The sequence below is a fragment of the Alosa pseudoharengus genome, unplaced genomic scaffold (genome assembly GCF_046254945.1).
Source record: "Alosa pseudoharengus isolate Yale_2024_CS ecotype anadromous, Long Island Sound unplaced genomic scaffold, YU_APseudo_1.1 YU_APseudo_1.1_scf_8, whole genome shotgun sequence".
Lineage (NCBI taxonomy): Eukaryota > Metazoa > Chordata > Actinopteri > Clupeiformes > Clupeidae > Alosa > Alosa pseudoharengus.
This window is the reverse complement of record NW_027468870.1, coordinates 32,527,447-32,549,463: the sequence shown is the minus strand read 5'-3', so window position 1 is coordinate 32,549,463 and position 22,017 is coordinate 32,527,447. Positions and strand designations below refer to the sequence as shown.

The window sequence follows — 22,017 nt, the reverse complement described above, 5'->3', positions numbered from 1 at the left end:
TTTATTATTTTAACTCGCGTCTTGCTTGTTGCTACTGTTGACTTTACTGTAGGCCTATTGATCCTTTACTGTATTGATGCTAGCCTTCTCATGATATTTTAAGTAGGCTTATTTGTAGAAAATATATATTAAATTGATTTTAACTGACCCGCCCGCAAATGACCCGAATATCATTAAAATATTTTGTTTATGACTCATAACCGCGGGTGACCGCGGTCATCCGCGGGCGACCGCTTAATTTCGGGCAGACCGCGCAACACTGGTTCCTACATAACTGGAGCTAGTTCTTTTCAAGTTGTGCATGCACAACACATATGGAACATGGAACCCCCGAACCCCCCCCCCCCCCCGCCGGTCCGTGAAAAAAAAAATAGGAATCAAACCGGTCCATGGTAGCCTACATAAAAGGGGACCCCTGACCTAGACGACACTTTAGGTTCTACATAAACATTCGCCTTTGGAATCATTTTGTGGTCTAGTGTGTATGGATATATTTTTTAATCAAATGTGTGTAAACTCGATTAAAAAAACAAATGCATAGCCTACAAAAATATCCGTTTTTTTTTTTAAATCTAGATAGGCTATGTGTAAACAGGCCCTAAAACCGTTCTCTGTATCTCTTCCTTGCTCGCTGGCTGTGTGAAGAAAGCTCGACTCCGCTGGATGTTTTATAGACCCTTTCAACAATAAAAACAAAAACAATGCTTGAACGTTCTATTTGGGCCCCAATCTACTTCCTCTGCATTAAGATAACATATGGAATGTTAAAAAGGAAGTCTTGTGGGGCCAACTATGATGCTGAGAATGGAACTCTCTTGAAAGGGTCTATAGGGCTTATTCGCAAACACCGCCGCAGCCATATTGTTGATATGACATTCCAGTTCCATAGGCTATATTCTATGTGACAATCGCCTGTAGCGCATAGATTTGAGCTGAGCAGAGCACAGTAGCCTAACGGCTTCATCTCGTCAATATAAGTAAATAAACGTATGGACCCATATCTAATAGCATTAAGTAAAGATCCGTCATTATTGTCAACTGTAAATTACCCCGATATTTATTTATAGCCTAACTGTCTTGTTCATACATCGGCACACGTCGCAGCTGAAGGGGACAAGCGTTCAAGTCGCCTGAGTCAAGGTCGGCGAACTTATATTTGTTCCACCAACGACATCGTCTAACATTGCCATGATCGCAGAGAATAAAGTTGCATCTCATTGGACTGCAATTGTATCTTGCGTTTGCCTGTTGCTCACAACCTGCAGCCAAGGACTTTGCTAAAGTAGTTTAAAGTGGGTTAGCCAGTGATCGTTTTTGTCTGATAACTTCTACAGGAGGATCTATGATGCAACTACATGTCTGGCAGAAAGGGCTAACATATTCTCTGTAACATTTCCAAAATCCAAGTGAACAAAACACTATACAAATCAGAAGTATCTACTGATATCTTTCTCCGCTGAGTTTGTTCCTACTATTTGCCACTTGCCGTAGACAAGCTGAAAAGGGCGCATCATGAATAAATATATTAGCCTTTAGGCTACTGTAAACGTTGGCTAACATTGCCTACCTAGCAATGCTATCTATGCAAATGCAATTATGTCCAAAGGTAATCTATGGTAGGTGACTACATCAGGCTACTGCTGATGTCTCCGCATTGCATAGGGGCAGCTGTCTGCGCTGTCTAAAACGTATTTAACTTAAGCCCACAGAGGACAATATAATAGAGTATTAATCATATAATAATGGCGATGTGAGGAGTAGGCTGTAAGTTTAGCCTAGGCTATTTATCCTATGTAGCCACAAGTCTCTCCTGCGCTGACTACTTCTCAGTCTCATTCTCTTCTCGTTTTCTGACCATGTCAACATTGAGCAACGAAAATAAGGGAGATTTTACGGGTTACTCACCTAAAATACAGGGAAATTTCAACATTCGTCTTTCTGTTGCTATCCCTCTGCTGAGAGCAAGAAGTCGTAGGCCTACTACAAAACTGCTGCACTAATTAAACAAGGTGTGAAGCTAAGCTAGGTTTAATGAGATTGGCATCAAATCATGCTCTCTCCCACACTGTTCTGATCACTCTCAAGCAAAACGATGCTTTAAAAACATTTTTTCGCTGGAAGTGCAGGGGGTACAGGACAACAGTAACGAGACGGCCAAGTCCGATGGGGCTAATGTTATGAAAGTAATAAAATATGGGATATTTTACGGGAAAATATTAAAACAGGAAGACAGCTGGAAAAAAGTTGACAGGTAGGCTATGTTTCTGACAGTCGGTGAATCTAGGGCTATTTGCTGTTAGAACGGCCTGCCCTGTAGCCTAGGCCTATTGCACAACATAGGCCCACCATCACGTTAAATTTTGTACAAATAAATAAATAGCCTACAGCGATCATACCGGCGCTGTCGCGCTTGTCAATCGACAGCTGCATTAAATAGACCCACCTATGCATTTTCTATATCAACAAAATGGCCGCTGCGAACGTTATTACCTGATTATTACGTAGATCGAATAAGCCTAATAGGAAGCGCCCCTATCGGTGGACCGTGTCATTACAATAAGGATCCTGTTCAGATGTGGTAAAAAAAACGTGAAATGAAAATTTTAATGACATCTCAAAATTGATCCGCCAGTTGCCCATCCCTGGAGTAGGCTGTCAGTAGGCTACTGTGTTAAACGAGACTTAACTATCTGTGCATGTTAAATGCGCTATACAAATAAATCTGACTTGACTTGACTTTACTTGCACAATCTTTTGTTGACAAGGGTCCTCATTATGATTCTCACCACATTTCAAATTTCTATTTACACATTTGGACTAAGTGAGTCAAAATGTTCACATTTTTTTTTTATACTAAATCGATTTATTTTGTCGTCTTCCTTCGCAATCGTCCTCGTATAAACGGCCCTGAATCGAAAACAGGCCTAGCCGACAGTATGCCTAGGTTAGTAGGCTCAGTGGTTTTCAAAGTGGGGGCCGCGAGCGGGTGCCAGGGGGGCCTCAGCAAGTTGGAAGGAAAAATAAAAGAAACAAATAAATACATTTGAAAAATGTAAAATATACCTTTTACTATGAGGGTTGTTATACAATGCCATTAGAATAATTTGTCGCATATCTGAACATTATATTTTTCATGATAATGACTGGGAATAATAGTAAAGTGATAGCTCTCATAAAGCAGAAAGCCCCAAATGCAATTTTTACACACTGTGTGCTCCATCGCGAAGTGCTTGTGGCTAAAATAATTATTAGGATTAGCTTAATGTACTTTTACATTTGCCGTAGTATTGTCGATGGGTTTAATAACACATCAAGGCCCTTGTCCAGAACCTAGTGGTATTTGGGGGGCCTTGTCGTGGAAAAGTTTGGGAACCCCTGGGCTAACTAACACAATGACAAATTGGCGCCATCTCCTGCCCATTTTTGGAAATCGTATAGCCTAGGCTATTTGACGACACTACAAAGCAAAAGAGCAGTCAGTCTCTTCAGCTATTTTATTTCAGTTATGTAGGCTATGTCAGTTTTATGATAATATCATACAGAAAATTAAAGGATAGAAAAATGCTTTTCATTTTGTTGCTGGGCCAAATGACGTGCAGTTAAAGGCTACCTTACCATTACGTTAGGCTACTTTATTTTATTTTGTTTGGAATTTTTCATAATGTATATTGTGCGTAGATATGAGGAACTAAATGTCAAAAGAGGGAAAAACAATCATGCCATTGTTTTCACCCTATTATCTGGTTTGAACGCGGCTCTTGGCACCTGACACAAGAGAATGTCTAATAAGACGGGCTCTGCTGACACGCAGTCAGTGAGTGGATGAGCGTGATAACGCGTAAACTCGATCCCGCCCTTGTCTGTTGAACAAGGAAGCTGTTCCCAATGGTGGCGAGGTAAACCAAATACGATTAATTACCATTTCCCCTCTAAACGAATCGACATCGAATCCTTCCAAACGTTTATAAACATTGATGCGAAATAGTCATTGCGATCCACGACTAGGACGATTAACAGGCTAGGCCTACCTGTTGCATCTTCGGGACTGCATCTTCAACGTTCAACGCTTCTGTCACAGACAGCTTCGGTGAGTGCAGATAAAAACTTTAACACATGAATTGTTTACTGCCTATCCTGTTTTGTTCGTAGGCTAAGGTTTCAGTGGCTGAATTGTCCCGTCATTATTGTTACACCCTGAAACAGAATAACCAGGAGCGATATGGCTAAACTGAACTGTGACACGTACAGCTGCTGCAGTTTCACCTGTATCCTAGTCCTTCTTGTCATAGTAGAGGCGGGGGATGCCTACATCGACCCCAGTCGGAACAAATCACTGGTGTCCGTGAAGGGACTGGCTGATTTACCAACCTCACGGGACATAGTAGTGAAAGAGGGAAGCAGCACACTCATTGAATGCAATGTTACTGGAAGTCACGACGATATTATGTGGTACAATTCAAAAGGGCATATATTGGATGAACAGGGAGGTAAGTAAGGCTATAGGTTAGCAGCCTACCCCTTTACATTATTGCTTTATTTATTTTTCAAATCAATTGATATGGATAGCTATATTTAACATGTGTTTATTTTAGATGGCAAATGGCTGATACTGGACAAGGGAATCTTAAACATCACCACAGTGACCTTTGAGGACCGCGGCAGGTATACATGTATCGCCTCAAATTCGAATGGAACATCAAACTACACCATCAGATTGCGTGTGGCTTACACACACAGTGGTCTGGGACTCTATTACATGATCGTCTGCCTTGTCACATTCACGGTCACCATGATCCTGAACATCACACGCCTCTGCATGGTCAGCACACACCTGAAGAAGACAGAGAGTGCCATCAACGAGTTCTTCCGCACAGAGGGGGCAGAGAAACTGCAGAAGGCCTTTGAGATTGCCAAACGCATACCCATCATCACCTCCGCCAAGACCCTGGAACTGGCTAAGGTCACGCAGTTCAAGACGATGGAGTTTGCCCGCCACATTGAAGAGCTGGCACGCAGTGTCCCACTACCTCCGCTCATTCTGAACTGCAAGGCCTTTGTGGATGACATTCTGGAGACTGTCCATATAGATCTGGCAACACCAAGTGCAGGGCCCAGGGCCCAGAAGGCCATAGAAGCTCCTCCCTGTGCTGGTGAATGTGGGGAGGTGATCTGCAGTGTCCCTCCAGCAGATGGACCAGACATGGAGAACCATGAGGAAGATCAGGTGGAAACCTCAGTGGTGAACAGCTTGGACATTACGGTCTCTGTCCACCCCAGTAGCTCCAGCGAGGCTGTTGTGGTTGTCAGTGAGGAGAATGAGTCTGACGTCACAGTACCCATGCTACAGTCAAGCACTGCTGGGCAGGAGGACTCTGACCAGAAGACATAGGCCTTCTGTAGGCCTCAGTAAAGAGTGCTGACACAACTAAGATGAAAGGGACATGGCTGCAGTCAGTACAATGGGGCTGTGTTTGTAACCCCAAGGTTATTCTCTGCAAAGAGAGTCGTTGATTGTTTATGTATGGGTTTCTTTTTTTCTGGTGATTGTTGTGAATGTGAGAAGAAAAAAAACGTTCAAGTGCTAGCTATTTGCAGTGATTATGTTGTGATCCCACTGTGCAGTGTTTTCGTTACAGGGGTGTCATGTACTGTAGACCTGAATGGAATAATGAATTAGTATTCCTTTACCCAGTTGTGGAGTACGTGCTCTCAGCCTTGGTAGTACACAAACAGGGCATGCCAACCTTTACTGCTGGAGTTAGTCCCAGTCACTAAAATGAGAGCCTGCCACATGAGTCATCTGGTCTGTGCAAAAACTTGGTGGGAGACATATACGGCTTATCTTCTTTATATTAAATAGAATTTGAATTCTTAATATTCTTCTAAATAAATGGGAAACTTTATTGTTGCCATCATAATTTAAGTCTAGCATTGGCCGAATGACCTAATGGCTGAAGCCAACCAGCCTGAACCTTATTCTCCAGTTAGCATTTGTGGATGTCTGTTGAAGACCACTCGCCAAACCTTTGCTTAGTTCTTACTGGAACATTCAATTGTGCCCATATTCTTATTTTTTCATATGTAATATTTTTTTTATCTGCCATCATACATCTACTTAGCCAAAGCATGACCAGCAATGCCAAAATTGGCAACTCGCAACTCCACTAAACATTTTGTAATGTTATACACACACATTGCATGTGTTTATAGCTAAAATGTGAATTCTATTTGGAAGACATATTTATGGAAGACATTAAAACCTAAGCATGGAGTGGTCTTGTATTGTTTCTCCTCTATTCTAGGGCCTTCGTAGGACAAAATAAAATAATATACCTGAGTCTGTTTTTCCTATTTTTTAGCCACTACAGATCAGTGGCAGAGATTTATCTTTTTTAGCGTCAAATACAAAATGTGGGGGGTTGAATGGGACAACCAGCTCATTTATAATTTAGTATTCAGTACCATTTGTGTGTGATGCAATCTCACGGTGTAATCACTGCCTTGCAGAAAGCCGTCACCACTGTAAGAGTTTAAACCAACCATTGAAGGCGCTCCTTCTATGGTTTATTAACAAGGGAGGCTGAGACAAGACAGCTAGTGCAAACGTGCACGGTATAGTGCACATGTCACCATCACGTAGCTATGAATAAAGTAGATCTAAAATTCTTGAATTCAGTTCCACTCAAGTTCCAGTGACTCAGGTTTTCATGACAATCTGGTTTTACAGGTTGGGTTGCATTGCATCAACACTGCATACTTCAGTGTTGATGCAGTACTTTCTATGGTTTTGAAGGACTTGAAATGTGGTTGCCAGTATAATGCAAATAGCAATGACACATTTGCCTGAAGTGAGGATCCAGCTCTAAGATTCCTTGCATTATAGAAAGTAAAATCTTGAAGGGGGCTTGGGGGTTAGTTTTAAACATGCCCTAGTTAAAAAAATATAGGAGAGTAAGGAACTTTTATGTTAGAATGGCTTTTACCCTTATACAATAACTTACTAACTCATTGATCATTGCTTATCTTATCTTAAAGATAGATCTAATTATAATCAAATTCATTCAGCCAATTCAAATTGCTGCTTCAAGTGTTCTGTCTGTGCAAAAAAAAAGATACAGTTCTGACTAAACTCAACTCAACTCAAAGCAGCTCAAACTGAGCAATCTTTTCCCATCGGGGTGGGTGATTTTATTGGCAAAAAAACCCCCACACAATTCCACTACACAAAACACTCCAGAGCATCACCAGATGAAGGAAACACTGAACTGAATTTTAAGAATGTTTAATTCTCGTATGTTTTTCATTAATACAACTATATTTAATTTTTAATAGAAATCATCAAATATAAATAAACACAAAAATAATCACGGAAATGCAAAACAATTACCAACACACAGAACAACACATAGTGTGTTCTGAAAAACAAATGCACAACCCACGCACACCAACTAGGTTTTCAAACTTGCCTACAAAAGGAAAAGACAAGATGACCAATTATAGTGACTTTCTTTCCTCCGGACAAGGTATTGCTTTCTGGTTTTGTGCATGTGTGTGTGTTGTGGTGGCAAGTATGGGATAAAACATATTTACAGATATATGCACATCATCCTCCTACACAAGTCAGAAATAGATGGGATGGTACTGTTTGCGTGTCAGCTTGGTTTGGCACTTTGGGCAGGCGTGGGTCCGGTCAAGGGACTTGCACAGGCATTCCTTACAGAACATGTGGCCACACAGAGTAGATACCATTCCTCTGCCCCTCTGCACAATCTGGAGGGGAAAAAGGAAAACATTTCAGAGTGAGATTAAAGGAACTAAGTGCAGTTTTTAGTTGAAACATTAAAAGACCTAGAAATAGCAACAGAATCCTTCTGATGTGATGTCAAATAAATCACCTCAGCTCTGTGTTGTCCAGATATCCACTAAAGTTAGCATGCAAACCAGACAGAGCTTAGCCCACTCTCCGGTTATACCACTTTGTACCATGTGAGGCACCAGATCAAATACTATGCAAGTCAATGGAAGAGTGCAGTCATGAACAAAATGGTGCATTCAAGATCACTTGAATCCTACATGACAAGCACAGATATAACAGAAAAATTATCATGCTCAAGCCAGTGACCTACAGGCATCCGAGTGCAACTACCGGCATTTTAACAATGGAACTTGGATTCATTAGTTTTCTACTTCAAAAGGAAAATGTATACTGATTTTCCATTTAACATATGGTCTGGTCTGTTTATGTATTGTATACAAAAACTAAGCAAATAACTAAAATGCTAAAGGTTTTCATTAATATTGAAACTCTTTTTAAGGCCAATAATTTCTAAATATATACCAGCAACAACACAGCTTCTGTTTGCATAGTTAAGGCGGGCTTATCCGTTTTAACAGGGTGGATAAAGACTGGACCTTGCTGCGAGTACTTACCTCAGCATATGTACTGAAGCATACCTGACAACTCACTTCACCTGTTGTAGACCTATAAAACACAATCTGATTTTATTATCCAGGATTTCGATGAAGTGAATCATTAACTTCGGACCTACATGTTATCCATTAACCTAAGATAACCATTATTAACCTCATATCAGTGATCAAATCCATGAAGTCAAATAAGCACATGTATGCTCTTGGTCACACTAAAATATTTAAGGTCCTTATACATGAAACTCTATATCCATCTGATCCATCCGCCTTTCAATCCCATCACCTTATAATACAGTCAGTATAGCACTCCATGCACAAAAGAAAAAAAAAAACAGTCCACACACAAAAATTATTTATCATTGACACCAAGAGGCAACATTTTCAGACATGGTCTAATTAAGCAATATGGCATGAGTAAGAGTGGGTTGGTAAGGATATTACCATGTCTGTGGTTTGGGCACAAGTAACCACAGCCACGGATTCATTTCAAATAGTTTCAATCTTAGACGCTGCACATCACTCGAGAGCCAAAAGCTTATGTGCTTGTGCGTACAATCATTTGTATAGCCTACTTCTATACGTCACATGCTAAATTGAATATTCACTCCATTACATTTCCTCCATTTCTCACCCTGTAACTGTCGAAAGTGACATTATGAAACCACTGCCCTCTCGTTTTGAATCAATGGAACATCAGAGTGATTACTAGCAGTGAAAAGTCCAAGTGAGGATGTCCTGGGAAATTCCCACTCCAGAATGTACCGGACCTTACTGCTGCATTGTATAATTACTCTAATGACAAACATTGAAATATGCAGAAAACATGTCTTAAGAGGCTACCTTAATCTAGAGTTCGCTCGGAGAGATGTAGTGGTGACTGGGGTCTCTTCTTCATCACTGATTAAAACATAGCCTTCAGCAGCTATGTTGTGATGGCTCCGTGGACCTGAGGAATGTTTACAATTATCTAGATTTATCCAATTTCACTCAAAATTCCCCCTACTGGCAAGGTGCGTTCATCAGTTATATACAATATTATAAATTATTGTTCTGTTATTAATATTGCTTAAGGCCAGTCATTTTCTTGTTTTATTTTGCATAAACAAGCTGTCAGGCATGAGCACACTGATATATTAAAAAGCTATTTTTCCAAGAATCAATCTTTGTAAATATTTATTCATTACCTTCATCCACCAGCTGCCACAGCAGTGATCATCAGTTATGAAAGAGACAAAATATGTTATTAGACAAATCTCCATTAAATTAATTTCAACAGATGTTCAAAGATGGATTATTTATAATGATAATTTTGAAACCCACCACCACGCAGTCAGTATTTGTGAGGTCAACCACCGATGTTTCAGGGGTTTCGCTTGTTAGGTCCACAACCTCTTCACCTGCACATAAATACAATTACACAACTGACAAAACCCCCAAAAACGTCACATTAAACAAATTATTTATTTTTATTCTGACATCAAAACTTAATGGCCATTTTGGTGAGAGGTTATTGACGATCACACTAAATAGTCAATCAAATTACACCCCTCCCTCCTGTGCTCTGAAACAAGGTGTTGATTTGCTGAAATCGTTTATGGCTGAGACTGAGCCATTACGTTTGTCTTCCATTAACAGAGCCAAGACTGTGTAACATACTTTCTGGAGCTGACACACAAAAAGGACAAACTGGAGGACCACAATGAGAAATTTGCTAAATATGACAAAATGTGTATTGGATTTGGACTCTGCTTTAGTCGTTTGAAGAACACCACCATAGGGCATTGAAAGGAAAATGTATTCAATAAGAATACTCCCATCAAATAATACCTGTAACCTACTGTGCCACAATACTGTGCAAAATAGAGCTTAAAAAATGATAACATTTCAGTTTAATATCACACATTGGCAAAACTCCACTAGTATTTTTCAGGAACTTACCACGAAGTCTGTCATTCTCAACATCAATTGTCTCTGGAGGTTCTTCCGAGGTCATGCTGTTGGTGTTACGTCTACTCCTCTTGGACCCTGGTCTTGAGCATGCATCACCAACCCGTTTTTTCCTCTGAGTCTGTCATGATAAACAAATGTATGCAATTATATCAGGAAAGGTAGTGAAAGGTTACATTGGACAACTGTATTAACTATATGTTCCCTGCAACACATTATCCACAAATTCATTTCAATTATACCTCGAATTAGATAGATAGATAGATAGATAGATAGATACTTTATTGATCCCCACGGGGAAATTCAATTCCATAGCAGGGCTCAAGACTAACGTTTCACTTTTTCAGGTGCAACCAAACTTTTTCACAGCACCGCAGCAGATAAGGCTTATGTGTTAGAGACACTTTTCAAGCAGCTAAAGCTAAAGATGAAGAAATATGCTGGATCAGCAGGTAAGAGGAGACGGGAGTGCCACTCGCCTCGGCTAGACTAATTTCTGTCAATTAGGCCTTGCTACTATTCTCTTATCAGTGCAGTTTTATTGACCGGTAGCCTCATTTATTGTGATGTCCAAGTCCCACGTTACTGTTTCTTTCACACATGCAGTGAGTGATTTGGATCAGAGTCAGGCGATGGGTAGCTTGCCTGTCTTCAGCTTAAAGTTAAATGAATATACCACTGAAATTCTAATCAGTAAAAGCCTATTTTTAGCGGACATTTGTTCATTCAGTGTTGGCTACCTCAACTCAACAAGCTAACAGCCTAATCAATTTAGCTGTGAGTGATGTCTGCCTTCCTGGGTTTAAAAAAATGTGCTTGTCGTCTTCCACTTACACCTCGTTCACACCTTGTTTACATCTCGAGTACTTCAGGGCCGCAAGATACTCAGTTCGGCCCTGTAGAAGTTCCTAGAACGTCACGTTACGGGGCCGTTCGTCTATAGGAAACGGGCACAAACGTCCCCAGCTCCGTAAAACCAAGTTCCAGGCCCGGTAGTGGAAACGGGCCTAATAGGGTCAGGGGTCAGAGCGGACCAGAGGCAGAGTAGTGAGTCTTCACTGAACATGGGGTCAGGGGCGCAACCAAGGGGTGGCCCGGGGTGGCCGCGGCCACCTCAACAGAAACTCTGGCCACCCCTGTGGCCACCCTGGCTATGTGGCCGACAGAGGCAAAATGTGTCCAAATTCACACCCATTATTCTGTTGAATTGCTCACGGAGTACTTATCACACATGTGAAAGAGCAGAACCTGAGCTTTCCAATGATATTAGCGGCTAGGTGTTGTGATAAACGGTTCGCGAGAAAATGAACCTTGGATATAGGCTACATGACATTTAATAATATTTACATTGTGCACACACCGCTTTGTCCATCTCCACACCCATTACTCTAAGTGGTATATCTCACGAACACCTTGGTCAAAACATAGCAAACCATATATCGAAATAAACAGCAGACCTTACCAAATAACGGCTTCTACACACAGTTGCGTTCAGTCAACGAATGCCAGTGGGTGTTCCCGACGGTAGCTATGCAAATGACTTGAAGTATAACCGTAATTTGATTTGTTGGTGCCGTCCGTCGATTGGCTTGATTGGCCGGTGCCGTCTGTCTGTGCAGCAACAGCTGAACTTCTCAACGCGAGCTACGGGAGAAACGTAACGGCTCCTACACACAGCTGCGTGCGTTGCAGTGCTGGAGACGCATCCCATTCACTTTACATGGGCTCACGTCATCCGTTGCCGAACTGAATTGTGGGTCCGTTGCGTCGCGTTTCTCCCGTCGCTCGCGTTGAGAAAGAACGCAACTGTGTGTAGGAGCCGTAAGAGGATATGAAGCATTCCTCTGTACAGTAAGCGGATCCCGAGTAATCCGGTTTTGAAATTGCAGCAAAATTCTACATGTTATCCAACTTTGGGCTGAAATTCTAATATATTGTAATAGCAGCCCAAACAATCCTTTCCAAATCAAAAAATCATAAGTTGGTCATGGCATGCACAGATCAACAGTGCTTTTCTACCAGCATGCTTCAGGTGGCATGGATGCAGCACAAAGTATTTTTACCTAACATAAAGGCTGACAGGCTAGACTGTCTTGAAAACGATATAGCCTAGCATATGAAGAGCTCTTTTCTAAGACGCTATAAAACCAAGTCATGTTATTTAATTGTGTTTTTCAGGTAATATCAATAAAAGTGCAGTTGTGTTGTTTTGATTGAGTAAATAAATTGTGACCGCAGAGAGGGTGTCCATTTCACTCAACGTAGGCAAAGTGTCCCATAATTGGAATTAGGGGTGGGTGATATATATCGTCTGCGATAATATCGTGATTGTTGTTTTAAAGATATGCAAATTTACATTAACGAGTATTTAAATTACTTATGGGGAAAAAAAACACTCGAAATCACGCACTGAAGACTAGGACTGTGTCTCAAATCGCGTACTTCTGCACTTACAATAATTTATACATTTCCAGGAGGTGTATGCAGGAGAAGTGCAGCAGAGCAAGTGTCACGTGATTTCCACACAGCGAAACACCTTGCGATTTTCGGCCAGCGAAATTTCGCCTCGGGGGCGTGACGGCGAAACAGCTAACCTTTTAACTGCAGTGTCTAGCCAGTGGTGGCAAGCGAGCTAATTAGGCTAATCAGCTAATTCAAACGTTTAAGTACTTAATGAAGATATCCAGGGGTCTTTATGCCTCGACTAAGTTGATGTTGCCTATAAACAACAATTCACGTTCATAGAAACAACAAGGTCAATAAGACATAATATATTTCATACCTGTGTTGCAGCATGTAGCCTAGCTGTCTAGCTAGGTTTACAATGCAATCCAATGTCGTAAAATACTATCATTTCGCCTGTCAGCTAGCTAAAAAGATAGAGTGCTTAAACTAACATATATAGTGGTCTATTTAGTGGTGTATGTGCTCTGACTAAGTTCGTGTGGCATATAAACCACAATTCGTGTTGATACAAGTGCCAATGTTCGTGTAGAAACATTTTAATCACATACAAATTTTCGTGTTACAGCTCAGGTAGTCTCTGCCATCTTGGTCAGACTTTTTTGTAACTCCCGCCTCCAAACACAAAGACGCGGACCTGATTGGTTCTCGAATGGTCCTCATTTAAATAAAGTTAAACTTTGGCCAACTTTGTTTCGCCTGCCTCTGCGATTCGCTTTCATTTCGCCCAACTAGGGCGAATTTCGTCTCCATTCAACCTCAATGAGAGCGACGCGAAATTTCGTTGTGTGGAAACACACCGTAATGTTTATTTTGTGCAGCGAAAGTAGCCTACTTGGGATTTTATGCGAGAAGCCCCTGGCTGCAGCTTGCAGATCGGGGCTGGGCTCAATGTGGGGCGGAGCGTGTCAGTGTTTTATTCTCAAGATATGGTGTAGCTGAAACGTAAATACATATCATGTAATTATGTAGAATCTTGCAGCCATCCAAATATGAATGGTCTACTTAAATACAACCAGAGATATTAAGAAAAAGGTGCAAAATTCAAGCATCGCGATTTTTTATTGATTCTTTCAATCGCATTGATTCTTTCAATCACATGTCATTCATATCTTCAGTCCCTCTGTTTCAATTTAACATGATGAAAATAACAGTTTACACCCGTCTCTATGGCAAAATTAACTGATTTTATCGCGAACACTTCTGATTGCGAGTTATATGATTTTTGTGCCGCGATCACACCCAATTAAATGTATGTAGCCTATAAACGATAGGCTATAGAGGCCAACATTATGTTCTCTACTCTTAGCAGACCTTATAAAGTATTCTATAAAGAAAATACCTATAGGCTAGAGATAAAATGCATTGATAATGTTATTGCTAGCCTATAGCATAGATCTTTGTTTATGCAGACTGGATGTAATGATCTTTATAGCCTAGGCCTACTTAGATTACCCAAGAAACGCTGATGGTGTAGCACAGATTCTAGAACGCTAGGGGGAAGGGATATGATTAACATGGGCAGTAGTTCAAGGAGGATACGCTTTTATAGAGTTAAGCATTCTTCCTTGAGAAAATTTGAACTCCAAGTCCGGGTAAATAGACGGACACAGAGAGTTCAACGGGTAATGACGAGCTGATTTTGGGCTGAGCTCAACGTTGCGCTCCGCCCCACATTGAGCCCAGCCCCGATCTGCAAGCTGCAGCCAGGGGTACTTGTTTTATGCGGCTACTTCTGTTCAAGTAGCATTTATGAGACAGTTACGTTTTTTCCTACACAGTATTATATGGAGAGAAAACATTAGCCTTTGAGTATTTTAATAGTCAGTTGTAAACAAAGAACTATTCTCATGTAACTCTTTTGTAAATGGACTTATGTTCGCTCTAAATATCTACGTTTACCGATTATTCTAACCGTTAGCATCTCTATGGGATTTCTCATATACATTAGCCATAAGCTAACGCATTAGTTTCTATTCTGTAACTTGGAATGCTATCCTACGTGATAGCTCTTAAACAAAACATAGAAGGAAATAACTGAGATGTACTCTGTTGATCTGCTCTTAGTTTTACAGTGAATCCTATTTAAAGGTTTGAAAGGAACTTCAGCTTCAGACTTTCTCTTGGGAAACTGTTAGGCCTATTCATCTTCTCTAATGTAGCTGGCTAGACCATGTCATTGCCACACACACACAAGTGGGGGCAGAATTGGAAATGTGTCAGAGTGACAATGCATTGGTTGATTTGGTTAAAAAGTCACAGATTAGGTTATTGGTTATTATTGTAATGATGCTAAATTAATAAATAATGAGCTGTAAAGTAACTCAGACTTTAACAAAAACATTTTTTTAAAGGATATCGACTAATAATTGTTATCGTCAAAATCACAAAAAAAATCGATATTATTTTTTGTCCATATCGCCCACCCCTAATTGGAATCAATAGGTGTTGCATTTTATTTATGCACATTAGGCTACCACGGATGTGCATCACTAATTCCCATGAGTTGGATGGAAACGCTGAGGTCGTGACTGTAGCTAGACGTCTCGGTTGTTTTCCCGAGATCACAAATTAATCATTTTGATATCTCGAGATAACAAGGTGAAAAAAATAATGATATGACATGGCCTCACTCGGCTTCTGTACTATTCCACTTGCATGTGAGAAATCTTTCTCACATATGAAAAATATAAAGACAAACCTGCGCTCACGTTTAAGGGCAATTCCGCGCAAAACGGTCACATCCATAACGGCAACACAATGCCATGGTATTTAGTTGGCGTTATGGATATATGACAGTTTTGCGTGGAGTTGCCCTTAAATGATGACAGCAAATTCTTGCATGAAACTTCACCTCACTGAATATGAGCAGGCCAGACTCCAAGGCCATCACCAAATCTAATCTCTGGTAGGCCTAATGTTGAATTTCGCCAATGACATGTCAATGAAAATTTAGTGTTGTATTGTGAACTATGATGTTACTTTGCATACCAAAGGACACTGGCGAAATAGGGGGTGGTGTTTAGCCTACATGGGAAGCCTAAGGCCTATAGTATACTTATGTCATTCCACTTTACATTTCAAGTTACTTTTGCACATTACTTTTAAAACTAGTAGAAAATGTATTAAAACATCCTCTGTTGAATGAAAGTAACTGTACGTTAAATATCCAAACTTTTTCTTGTAACCGTCTTTATGAGGCTCTTCTGAGATTTAAAAAAAATAAATTTGGTAAAAGTGTCTCTCCAGGCAAAAAAGGTTGCCGACCCCTGATCTAGCTTCATGGACATAGGCTAGGCCTACTAAATAAATAAACTCTCTCTCTCTCTCTCTCCTTGGGCGCACGCAAACACACACACATTGACACAGACGTGTTCAATCGGTTTAAACCCTTGATATCTGTCTGTTGCCTAAACTACAAATGTTTATGAACTGAACCAGAAAGTTGAAAGAAAGTTGAAATTCTCATTAGGCCTATAACATGCATCCACGAACTTAACAAAAATGCATCTGTATACATGATCCTGTTTGATTTAGGTTAGCTGTTTGGCTGCGCTGTGTAAAAAGAGAATGGAATCCACCGTTCCAGGATATAATCTATTTCGACGCGCCTCCAGCACCTGACCAGCTGAGCTTAAAGCGCGCTCACTTGATGCGCTTGTTGCAGGAATGCAGGTTGCAGCGCACCCTCTGTCATGCGCCTGTGTGAGAGGGAGAGGGGAAGAGAAGATGGAAGGTCTTGTAGACTAGGCCTAATCATCATATCTTAACCTGTTTTATGCATTTAAGAGAGATTGCAAGAAGGTGTGTTGCACTTTATGTTCTGTAGCCTACATTATTAATAACTAAGTGAGAACTTTGTGAGAAGAAGTATTTTGTCAATTTTTGACCCGCCCCGCCCGCACACGCGATATTTTCCGATCAAGCTTACCAGCACCCGCCCGACCCGCGGGTAACGGGTTGACCCACGCAACACTAGTACAAGGAAGTTTATTGTCACATGCATATAGTTACTGGATGTAAGAAATGCAGTGAAATTATGCCTGGTGTCAGCCTATTTGTGCATTTATGGGGTAGATTAAGTGGCAAGGGCTGCATAAGAAAGGTGGGGGAGGATTGGGATTGGGGGGGCACCAACAAGGAGCACCCAAGAGCAACAGGGGCAAGGAAAAACTCCCTTACTAAGGAAGAAACCTTGGGCAGATCCACGGCTCAAGGGGCTAACCCAACTGCCAGGGGTCTTGGTGTGTGTGTTGGGGGGATGACAAGGGAGATGGGATAGTGTGCTGTGTATGTGGGGAGAGGGCAGTGTGCAATATGTGTGCAAGATGTATGTGAGTGATGACAGTGAAGATGTGTGTATGGGCGGGAGGGGAGTGGAGCATTGACTGCAGATACCCAGATACTATTAGTACCCAGATAAGTTACAGTTTTTATTTATGTAGACATACATATGCAGGGCCTGAAGTTAACTTTTTTGGCCACCAGCCACTGTGGCAGGTGAATTTTGAATTCCACCTGCCACAGTGGTTTTTTACCAGCCAAAATTATTTTGTGCCCAAAATAAAGGTGAACGACTCAGAAAAAAAATAAGAATGGTTCTTGAACTTGTACAGAATACACATTACAGTACTCAAGTAAAAGTAAAAAAAGTACTTTGTTAATAAATTACTCAAGTAGGCCTAACAAGTTACTTTTTTGTAGGCCTACATTTTTATATTTTTGATGGACCTTTAAAGGGATATAAAAGTATCCTTTATGCCTATTTGCTTTTCTCCTCCTCTGTAGGCTAATCATATAATCAAACATATTTTAAAAGCCCAATTCAAATATATTTTATTTAATATACTTTGTCATAGCCAGAATAAGCATTACGTGGCTATGGATTGAAAAGCAGTCTTCCAATACATTGCAGCTGATTCTTCTGCTTTGCATTGCTAGAAGTCTGGTTATAACTCCACCATACAGCCAATGTAACCTAAATACAATGGCTATATTATGGGTAGACCTATATTTAGGCTATATAGACTTCTCCAGAATATATCCCGCCTCCTAACTTCCGTATCCATCCAACTTCCGGGCGTGGATTGTCTATGGGAAATAACATGGCGTTTTGAAAGATCGTACCTGTCAAACTCTGTAGGTGACAAATTAAAAAAAGCTGCTGGGCAGATTGACCTACACACTTCTGCCATCTAGTTTCCACTGGATTTTTTGATTTTCGGTGCCGTTTAAGTAGTATAGTCTATAGTATACTACTTAAACGGCACCGACAATCAAAAAATCCAGTGGAAACTATATGGCAGAAGTGTGTAGGCCAATCTGCCCACCAGCTTTTTCAACTTCGCTACCTACAGATGTTTTACCGGTATGATATTTCGAAACGCCATGTTATTTCTCATAGACAATCCACGCCCGGAAGTTGGATGGATACGGAAGTTACGGAGGCGGGACTTATTCTGGAGAGGTCAATAGCCTAGGCATATCCACTCGGGCAGAGCGACAGAACAGGCTATCTTTTTTCTCAGCCGACCGTCTCATGTCATGTCCTGCAACATTGAGGCTACATAAATGAATGCTAGGCTTTTTCTAACTTGTATGCTCGATTTCCAGTGCATTTGATTTGCTTGTAAATTAAGTTGTAGGCCTACTTTCCTTGTCCAATGTGATTGTTGAACGATGCTGGTCAGAAATGAATATACGTGAAAGTTTCCGTGTCATGTCATAGCCTACCTCTAGTCTCGTTGCTACTCTGGCAGCCTCACCAGAAGATGCAGCAACTGTACGTCATTGTGTTAACTGAGCTGTTAGCTAGGCCAGGCATTACTTTTATAATCGTGGGCTAACGCATTCTGAAGCCCTGTTTCTTTTCTCCTGGGAGAGGTGCGTTTTTCCCTCTTCGAGATACTTTCTCCAATAATAAACTTGTACTCGTAATGTAAGGCAATTGAAATGTAGCGGAGTAAAAGAGTAGATTATTGGCTCAAAAATGTACTTGAGTAAGAATAAAAGTAGGCTACCGTTTTGAAAAAGGAAAGTCGTTTGCCGTTCCTCTAAAAAAAAAAATGTAACGTGTTAGGCTACTACCCACCCCTGCAAATGGGTTTGATCTCGCTTTCTCGGCAATCTGGACAGTGCATCTCCTTGCTCAGTGTTGTGTTGTCTTATTGGCTACCCGCCAACGTGGCAGGTACATTGACAGTTTCACCCGCCAATCACAAAAGTTACCCGCATTTGGCGTGTGCCAATTTCATGCCCTGTACATATGCCTTTCTGTGCAGAAAATTGAACGACTTAGAATGACTTAGGTTAAAAAAGTGTAGGCCTACTGACTCATTTTCAATGACTCAAAATGCAGTGTCTCAAAGCTGAACGCTCTGTTTGCATTAATACTTACGGTGCCACTCATGTCAGTGTCATGTAGATTCTGTTGGATGCTTTATATCCAGGAAACTTGTCACCTCCGTGCGCACTTGAAATATTTCAACTGGGGGAAAACAACTGCTTAGAATAAACATACAGATCAAATTAAACACGTTGTGTCAACAAACCACCAAAGGCTGATGAATATCAATTTAGGTAGCATTCAATTATCGCATTTGAAGTGGCTGGCTAAGGTGGCTTACTATTAGTTTGACATCTTTGACAGACACCTCCCTGACAGTATTTCAAGATGTCAATTACAGCATACCGTTAAGTGTTGTAGGCCCAAGGGTAACCCTATCTTTCAACGATAATGTGACTAACTAGTCATCAACATCAACCGTTACGTTAACGTTAATCAACATAGCTAACGGTAACGCTAACGTTACCTTTGTCTTTCAGTTTTGTTTTCACTAACGCTAACGTTAAAGCTATCTATTCCATGAATTAACGAAATAGTCGACGTGGCAGGGACCTTTAATTGAACTCAGGGGTTATAAATATCTTCATATCATTCTAATGTTAATCAACACACAAGTAACATTAGGTAACGTTACAGCTAAATCCAAAGTGTTCGAGGTTGTAGGCAACATTAGCTAGCAGCTAACGTTACAGCTAACCCTAAACAACCTCGAATCGGCAACAAAAGGTATAGACTAGCTTCTTTAAGTTACGATACGTAAGAAATTCAAACAAACTATCTAAGCCTATGCTTGAGATATCCATGAGTTGCGTGTTGCATCCCTTCTCGAGTTTAACGTTGCTTACACAACGCAGCAACGTTATGAATTGTAAGGCTAGCTGGCTATCTCTTCTAATTCCATCTGACGACCTAGCCAGCTAATGTTAGCAGCGACTGGTAGTGACATTATATTTCAGTAAATTAAGTGAGACAGTGACAATATTAATAACCAGCAAGGCCATCCTTCTTTCATTAACACCTAAATAAATTAGAAATAACAATGTAAAACAATTGTGTTTAATCTAGCAACTTACATTATGTCGTGAAACAATCCATTTGTCGGAGTCTCTAACGTCAGAAAATTCAAAAACTACTCTGACTACGTCTTGTTCTTGTCAGTCTTGTAGCTTGTCAGCCACTGTGTAAATTAACATTTACTGCCACCGTCAGGATTGGAGTAGCCATGGCAATGGCATAAACTTCCCCTCAGGGGATGGGCAAGGTACCTATTAATCAATAACAGAGTAGACTGTATATATTATATATAGGATTGTGTTTTATACAGTCATTGCTATCAATTATTTGTTGTCTGTGTATGCTTCTGTCAGTATATCATCCTTTACTAAACAGTTATACCAGAGACAGTTGATAAAGTATCTTGGTTATAGTGGGTGCATATGTGGTCATATGCCACTTTGAAGGCAATGTCTTTCAAATGTTGAATACAAAGTTTAATACACAATGTCTATGCAGATATTATTTCAAAAAACAAAACAATATATTATGTTAATTACTCAATGATGCACTGCAAAAGTTAAGCGAAAACTTTTATTACAGGTCTTTAATTTGGTTTTGGTAAAATAATCAGGCAGAAAAAATGCCACTGGTAGACACTTACACTCTATACAGAAAAAAACCTATGGCGGGCGGCACTGTTGGTAGTGGTAGACAGGTACACGTTAACCATAAACCACAGAAGAGATATGTACAACATACACATAAATTTATACCTGGATATCGCATTTGAACAATATACAATGAAATGTGCATCAAATGTGCAACTGTGATGGTGTTAGCTGTGCACAACAACTTTCAAAATAAGAGCTTCTTAGACTGTGTTATGCTTTGTTTTGTAGTGATAAATACAGCTTAGTAATAATTTACAATCAAACAAATATTCAAATACTGAACATGGACAAACACATAAGAAAGAAGAAAAAGAATAGAAGTATTTTTTTGGATTGGTTACATTGCACATGAAAAGCAAATAATTGGTCAACAGCAGCATTATATGGTCACTGTGTGGAGTGTCATCACAGCATGTTACAAATGTCGTAACATTTGGTGCAAATTTGAGTTCACAGCATCTTTATCCATCAGTTATACAATACAATACACACATAGTCCACTGATATCCCCCAAGTACACCTGCTTATTTAAACAAAACAACTCTGTGTGAACTCCAAACCATATGGCTGTAAGGCACGTAAACACAGTCGAAGAGGTCAAGGGGATGTCTAGCTGCCCTCTCAGGGTTTTCAAACATTACATTCTTTCGATATTTAGAGTAATTGTGCAGTAAAGGAGAGATGGATGTATGAGGGAAAAACAAACATAAAATGTCGCTCATAAGGCAATCAAGCAAAAAATACAGGCCACCAATGCTCAAAACAGGTGCAGAGAGGCATCTCTGAATGGCCAACATGTAGGAACCTGAATCAGCGACAGGCTGTGGCTAACAATGGGTTCCACTCATGCTTATTAAGAAGATAAAGCTACATTTGGGCATTTGGTCGGGGGGGGAAGAAATTAAACCACTAAGGAAATTCTGCTCTGATGTCTGTGGCAACATACAGATGGCAATTTTTACTTTAGCTTGCTGTAAACAACATGAATCCATCTACCCTGCCTCGTACAATACAGTATGTACAGACTACTGCTGGTGTGAGGAATGTTTTCTTGGTACACACTACCCTCCCATTAGGATTAACCGAGCACAATCTGACCATGCACATCCCTTCACCACTAGTCTACCCTGTTCAAGTGGTCACCCCCAAGATTATGTAACAAAG

The 22,017-nt window shown here is 40.5% G+C and overlaps 2 protein-coding genes across 5 annotated transcripts; one reads left to right on the top strand and one right to left on the bottom strand.

Moving 5' to 3' along the window:
* The first annotated feature begins 3,822 nt into the window (after window positions 1–3,822).
* LOC143112182 (microfibrillar-associated protein 3-like) lies at window positions 3,823–6,337 on the top strand. Its single transcript, XM_076274429.1, has 3 exons — window positions 3,823–4,087; window positions 4,204–4,487; window positions 4,593–6,337. The coding sequence occupies exons 2-3, from the start codon at window positions 4,220–4,222 to the stop codon at window positions 5,387–5,389; spliced, it is 1,065 nt and encodes a 354-aa protein (XP_076130544.1). The 5' UTR covers window positions 3,823–4,087; window positions 4,204–4,219; the 3' UTR covers window positions 5,390–6,337.
* Window positions 6,338–7,266: 929 nt separating this feature from the next.
* Window positions 7,267–20,340, bottom strand: LOC143112341 (E3 ubiquitin-protein ligase RNF4-like). Of its 4 annotated transcripts, none has more exons than XM_076274615.1 (8): window positions 20,260–20,340; window positions 19,238–19,327; window positions 10,369–10,498; window positions 9,752–9,827; window positions 9,615–9,631; window positions 9,271–9,376; window positions 8,431–8,482; window positions 7,267–7,770 (listed from the first exon to the last, which is right to left on the bottom strand). In XM_076274615.1, exons 2-8 carry the CDS (start codon window positions 19,247–19,249, stop codon window positions 7,621–7,623), a joined length of 543 nt encoding a protein of 180 aa, XP_076130730.1. In that variant the 5' UTR covers window positions 19,250–19,327; window positions 20,260–20,340; the 3' UTR covers window positions 7,267–7,620. The 4 variants fall into 4 exon arrangements, with proteins under 4 accessions (XP_076130730.1, XP_076130731.1, XP_076130729.1 ...); XM_076274616.1 differs by having other exon boundaries at window positions 9,615–9,627; window positions 9,751–9,827; window positions 19,238–19,341; window positions 20,260–20,334; XM_076274614.1 differs by having other exon boundaries at window positions 19,238–19,341; window positions 20,260–20,334.
* Window positions 20,341–22,017: the final 1,677 nt, after the last annotated feature.